Consider the following 6,912-nt stretch of genomic DNA (forward strand, 5'->3'; position numbering starts at 1 on the left):
TTCGATTCATACATATAAAGCTATCTTATTCGAAGGTTTAAACTTGTAATCACTAGAACATAGTTTAGTTAATTCTAAACTTGTTCGCAAACAAAAGTTAATCTTTCTAACCTGACTTTTAAAATCAACTAAACACATGTTCTATATCTATATGATATGCTAACTTAATGATTTAAAACCTGAAAACACGATGAACACCATAAAATCGAATATACGCCGTCGTAGTGAAACCGGGGGCTGTTTTGGTTTGGATAATTAAAAACTATGATAAACTTTGATTTAAAAGTTGTTCTTCTGGGAAAATGATTTTTCATATTAACATGAAACTATATCCAAAAATCTTGGTTAAACTCAAAGTGAAAGTATGTTTTTCAAAATTGTCATCAAGATGTCATTCTTTCGACGGAAATGACTACCTCTTTAGTAATTGACATGTAACTTAAATTTCCGACTATAAACCTATACTTTTTCTGTTTGGAATCTTAAATTAGAGTTCAATATGAAACCATAGAAATTTGATTCACTCAAAACGGATTTAAAATGAAGAAGTTATGGGTAAAACAAGATTGGATATTTTTGATCTTTTTAGCTACGAGAAATGTTTAACAAATCTATACAAATCATATCCTAGCTAACTTATATTGTATTATACATGTATTCTAATATATTATGTAATCTTGGGATACCATAGACACGTATGCAAATGTTTTGACATATCATATCGACCCATGTATATATATTATTTGGAACAACCATAGGCACTCTATATGCAGTAATGTTGGAGTTAGCTATACAGGGTTGAGGTGGATTACAAAAATATATATACTTTGAGTTGTGATCTAGCCTGAGAAGTGTATACACTGGGTCGTGGATTGATTCAAGATAATATATATCGATTTATTTCTGTACATCTAACTTTGGACAACTAGTTGTAGGTTACTAACGAGGACAGCTGACTTAATACACTCAAATCTTTAAAACATAATAAAAATGATTGTAATTATATTTTGATCATACTTTGATATATATGTACATATTTGTATAGGTTCGTGAATCGATCTGTGGCCAAGTCTTATTTCCGAGGAAGGAAATATCTGTGAAAGTGAGTTATAGTCCCACTTTTAAAATCTAATATTTTTGGGATGAGAATACATGCAGGTTTTATAAATGATTTACAAAATAGACACAAGTACGTGAAACTACATTCTATGGTTGAATTATCGAAATCGAATATGCCCATTTTTATTAAGTCTGGTAATCTAAGAATTAGGGAACAGACACCCTAATTGACGCGAATCCTAAAGATAGATCTATTGGGCCTAACAAACCCCATCCAAAGTACCAGATGCTTTAGTACTTCAAAATTTATATCATATCCGAAGGGTGTCCCAGAATGATGGGGATATTCTTATATATGCATCTTGTTAATGTCGGTTACCAGGTGTTCAGGGTATGAATGATTTTTATCTCTATGTATGGGATGTGTATTGAAATATGAAATCTTGTGATCTATTGTTACGATTTGATATATATAGGTTAAACCTATAACTCACCAACATTTTTGTTGACGTTTAAAGCATGTTTATTCTCAGGTGAATACTAAGAGCTTCCGCTGTTGCATACTAAAATAAGGACAAGATTTGGAGTCCATGTTTGTATGATATTTTGTAAAAACTGCATTCAAGAAGCATATGTCGATGTAATATATTTCTATTGTAAACCATTATGTAATGGTCGTGTGTAAACAGTATATTTTAGATTATCATTATTTGATAATCTACGTAATGTTTTTAAAACCTTTATTGATAAAATAAAGGTTATGGTTGTTTTAAAAATGAATGCAGTCTTTGAAAAACGTCTCATATAGAGGTCAAAACCTCGCAACGAAATCAATTAATATGGAACGTTTATAATCAATATGAACGGGACATTTCACTCTTAACCCTAAAGCTACATGACAACTGGTATATATAGGCTATACACAGGCCTGGGCTTCATTCGTACCAATGGGCCCAACATTCACAGATGCTCTTATAACTGACAAGTATCATGCGTATACATCAACTAGGTGTACAATAAAATAATAAACGTTATTCGCCCAGCGACGGCCATACAAATATGCATCAATAGCAGTCGTTATTTTGATTATTCATATATATTTAAAGGACACATATATTTGTGTCGAACTTGTTGATTACAATGCTTTAAGTTATGATCTTATTAATATCCATTATTATTTTGATTATTCATATATAGAGGACACATATATCAGTGTCAAATTAGCTTGTTGATTACAATGCTTTATTAAGTTTTGATCTTAAAAGCCTCCATCACTGCGTCAGTGTCTCCAAACGTATCTACATATAACTTGGAGAATTCTTTGTACTTGAAGGGACGATAAAGAGGAACACTTTCGATCATGGTTTTCGCTGGTTTAATAATGGTCTCATGGTTAGGAAGTATGAAACTCCCAATTGTAGTCCGAGATACTTTCGAATTTGTTACCCCTCTATGTTCTGCACTTCTCAGCTTCCCATTGCTAATTACCTACAATACAGTTACAACAATATAATCTAGCTACCTTGTTGCTAATGAGTTATTAGTCAAAAAAGTAATCATTCTAAAACATCTTCAAGATTTAGGTATCATTTATCTAATTGATTAAGGATACAACTAGATATTTCATTTCTTATATCAAATCAACAGATTATCCTCCTTATTAAAACTAAGATAATTTCATATAAATTCTTATATATGTGTAGTAGGAAGCACTTTTTTGATTAACATAGTAATTAATTATTCAATTTTTTTCTTTAATTCCTTATTATTTTTTAATGTCAGCAACACGTGAGTAATGTTACTGCTTTCACTACAAGAAAAATGTTTTTTCTGCACGACGCTTTTCCAGACGACATTATGTCATTTGGAAAAGACCCACTACACGACAAAAAAGATGCTTTTTGGTCAGCTTTTCTGAAAGCATTGACTAGAACTTTTCCGGACGACATATGTTTTCCGGAAAGGTATTTAAATTGTTTTTCTCCCGTGAAAATAATTTTGGCTCAAAAAAGTGCAAATTTTCCAGGGCTTTTCTCCAGACAAGATGTTGGCCAGAAAGGGTACAATTTATTTATTTACTATTTTTTTCTCGTGAAAAGAATTTTGGCTCGAAAAGGTAGAATTTTTTTTCCCTGACACATATGTATATATCAAGATAGATTGTTTAAACAAGATCACCTCTAGTTGGTTGCCAATGTTAACCACAAAAGCATGGGGCACTGGCTCAACACCGAGCCACTGCCCATTTTTAAGAACCTGAAGCCCTGAAATATTGCCTTGAAAAAGCACGGTTATGAGATTAGCATCGGCATGCTTTGGTATTCCCATTGTCAAACTTGGATCCGGGCATGGAGGATAGTGGTTGATCGACAACACATGATTCTTGCTTAGGTCACCTTCAAAATATCCAGCTTCAATACCTAATCCTTCACAAATCAGCTCCAATATTCTCAATGTCAGCTTGCGTAACTCCAACGAGTATTTTCCTACAACATCTCTTCAATACAAAACAAACAAGAAACATTAAAATTAACTAAAACATCTTAAGTCGAGATTCTGATTCAATTAACCCATTTAATTAATAGTTAGTTAAAATTACCTGTAGTTGGTAGGTTTTTCAGGCCATAAGTGAACCCATTCGTCTAGCGGATGAACAGGGTGTCGTAGACCATCTCTCCAAAAATGAACTTTTTCTGTATTGTAGTTATAACTGCTAGTATATAATCTGCAAGCTTTATTTTGATCAGTTGAGAATAGTTGTGCCTTCTCTTCATTGGGCAAATCGAAGAATTCTTCTATCACTTTTATGGTATCATCTATTAAATCTTCTGAAACTCCATGGTTGATCACCTGGTTATTAACAGAAGTTCGTTATTATATATATATATATATATATATATATATATATATATATATATATATATATATATATATATATATATATATATATATATATATATATATATATATATACTGTTAGGGTAATCTTGATTAGGCCCAAGTTGTAGTCCGTTTAAGTGATCAGTTGACCCATTATGGCAGCCCAGTTTCAATTGGTCCATGGAAATTAAAGAAGAGATAAAAGAATTGCAGTGGGTTTTATTTGAATTAGTCATCCGAAAGAAATGGAGTGGATTCACATGCTCCACACGTTTTTTGTTTAGTTGGGTGTAGAAGTTATTTAATTGGATGGGAATAAGAAAGTCAAGGATATGGTCCATGTTCCATGATTTATGCAAGATATTTGGTGTCCCACGTAGATATATTCCCATGTAGTCGTAGAGGATAGTTTATTTTCGTATTATAAATAGGAGGAGTTTATTTTATTTGTAAGTTGCAGTTTCATAAAGTAATAAAATATGCAGGAAATTGACCCAAGTATTTTTCTATCTTACTTTATTTGAATGTATGTATGATAGTTTTAATACTTGGTAAGAATGAAAGTGAGTTATGGAACTATATGTTCCAACATATACGAGTAAAATTAAATTATTAAACTGAAAAATAAAGGAAACTTTAATAAACCTGAAAAAACCCAAATTCTTGACAAGCATAAAGTATTTCTTGAATAGCTTTACTTTGATTCCCAGATAGATCAATCAATGGGAAGCTTTTACATGCATGAATCTCATCTGAACCGGCCCTTTGGCTCTCGGGTAAGATATAGTTTTCTGGTACCTTAATACAAGTTTTAGACCAGCTTGAAACTAAAGTCTCCATGGTCTCTGATCTGCATGCATGCTTTTCAGCTGGCGGTTATTGTTAACCATTTATAGGTCCGATTTGAAGTATCCAACTTTGACCCACAAGCATTTTTGTTTTAATTATATTCACTCATCAGAGAATATATAATATATTATTCAATTATAGGTATCTATATCTATAATCTAGATGCTTAATTAGGGCTCTATGAATTTGTTTTAATGTTATTACTAGTTTATAACCCGCGATTTCGCAGAATTATATAATAATTAAATTTACTTTACACGGTTAAATGAAGGAAAGAATTATGTGTCTTTGTAATATCGAAATGAAACACGTATTATACGTTTTTATTATCCTATAATTTTTTAGGTAATGTTGTTGTACATTACGGGTATGTTTGGCAAAATTATCTGTAAGCTGGTAGCTATTAGCTGATAGCTGTTGGCTGTTAGCTGGTAACTGATAGCTTGTAGCTGAAACTTTTTTGATGTATTTATTGTTTCACATAGTAGCTGAAACTATTAGAAAAATGGTAAAATGACGAATATAGACACGAGTAAAAAATACAAAATGAACAAATATTATAATAAAAAATACAAAATGAAAAATATTATCATATTAACAAATAATATTACACATGCACTCTCATTAATTAATTAATATTAATATATTAATATTAATATTAATTAATTAATATTTAATATATAAAAGTAAAGATGAGTCTTGAATCTACATATATCTTTAACTGTATTGAATATATATCTCTGTTGGGATATATTAAAAAAATGGATGCTCCATGATCAGTTGGATTTACGTGGAAGAATCCCTAAAATTCTAGAAGGGTATTTGGGTAACATATACAACACACGCTCTTGTACAAACTCAAACGCTAGTCCCTTTTCTTCTTATTAAAAGCTTGTAGCTTGTTTAACCAAACGAAACTATTTATTTTGTAGGAGTTTTTTTTAAAAGCTAGAAGCTAAAAGCTCCAAAAGGCTTCAAAAAGCTCCTTCCCAAACATACTCACATGATTAAGAAACTAGCTAGTAGCTGGAGCTGGTAGCTAACGCTAGCTGGAACTTTTTAGATCTATTTAGGTGTTTGGCAAAGTAGCTGGAGTTGTTTAAAAAATAGTAAAATGACAAAAAATACACGATAAAGAAACACTTGATGCTAAATAAACATATGTATTTGACTTCCGATTTTGATCGTTTTTTTAACACCGCTTCATTTTTGGTTATTAATTTTAACACCACTTCATTTTATTGTATAATCTCCACTACTACGTGTTCAAGTTGAAAGTCACATATATCTTTTTCTTAATTTAAGAAAGCTTTTATTGCATGCTTGCCATCTTTTACTTCTTACCTTATAATTAATGAGTAATGACGTAGCTATTTCTTTTTTTTCTTTTTTTTGGCAAAATAACAATAACATTAATACGGATCCGAAGATCAAACAAATACAAAGCGATACAAAAGAAACCAACAAGCCGTAGCCAAAACTAAACAAACCTAAGACAAACAGTCTCACCAACAGGGTGAAAGACACGTTTACCTAAGCTATAAAGTAAAACTAAGAGTACAACAAACGGAATCTAGAGTACCCGCTTATACTAAACAGAGCAACACCCCAAACAAAACTTCAGCTATGACAGTAACATGAACCATCAAGGAACCCGAACAACGCAATTTGTATTTGATAATGGATAGATCTCTATTGTAATTGTATTGGATATGGATATACATTAAATATACTTGAGAGCCTGGACGATTTATGTTTACGTACTCAACATGGATATTTAAGTAAATTAAACATGATAAAGCTCCTCTCAAATCTAAACGCTACCCCCATGAGCCTTTCAAATAAGAGCTTTTGACCCAACAAAAAACTTCAAGCTATTGTCACCCAAACAAAAACTATTTTTCGAACATGAGCTTTTTCTTAAAAGCTAAAAGCTAAAAGATCTTAAAAGCTCCGCGCCAAACATGAATGATATTATGTGTTAGCATAACACGAACACTGAAAAAAACTTGGGGGTTATTAAGTATAGAAAATCAACTTAATTAACATTTGTTATTCAACTTGTCATTCAAAATGTGCATTTATTCTCAACTTCCCATTAATAAAAAATATATTATTGTTTTA

At 31.3% G+C, this 6,912-nt stretch overlaps 1 protein-coding gene across 1 annotated transcript; it reads right to left on the minus strand.

Moving 5' to 3' along the window:
* Positions 1-2,184: 2,184 nt before the first annotated feature.
* Positions 2,185-4,785, minus strand: LOC139899253 (hyoscyamine 6-dioxygenase-like). Its single transcript, XM_071882069.1, has 4 exons — positions 4,585-4,785; positions 3,659-3,909; positions 3,238-3,556; positions 2,185-2,547 (listed from the first exon to the last, which is right to left on the minus strand). Exons 1-4 carry the CDS (start codon positions 4,777-4,779, stop codon positions 2,305-2,307), a joined length of 1,008 nt encoding a protein of 335 aa, XP_071738170.1. The 5' UTR covers positions 4,780-4,785; the 3' UTR covers positions 2,185-2,304.
* Between the last annotated feature and the right edge of the window lie 2,127 nt (positions 4,786-6,912).

Source organism: Rutidosis leptorrhynchoides, chromosome 3 (genome assembly GCF_046630445.1).
Source record: "Rutidosis leptorrhynchoides isolate AG116_Rl617_1_P2 chromosome 3, CSIRO_AGI_Rlap_v1, whole genome shotgun sequence".
Lineage (NCBI taxonomy): Eukaryota > Viridiplantae > Streptophyta > Magnoliopsida > Asterales > Asteraceae > Rutidosis > Rutidosis leptorrhynchoides.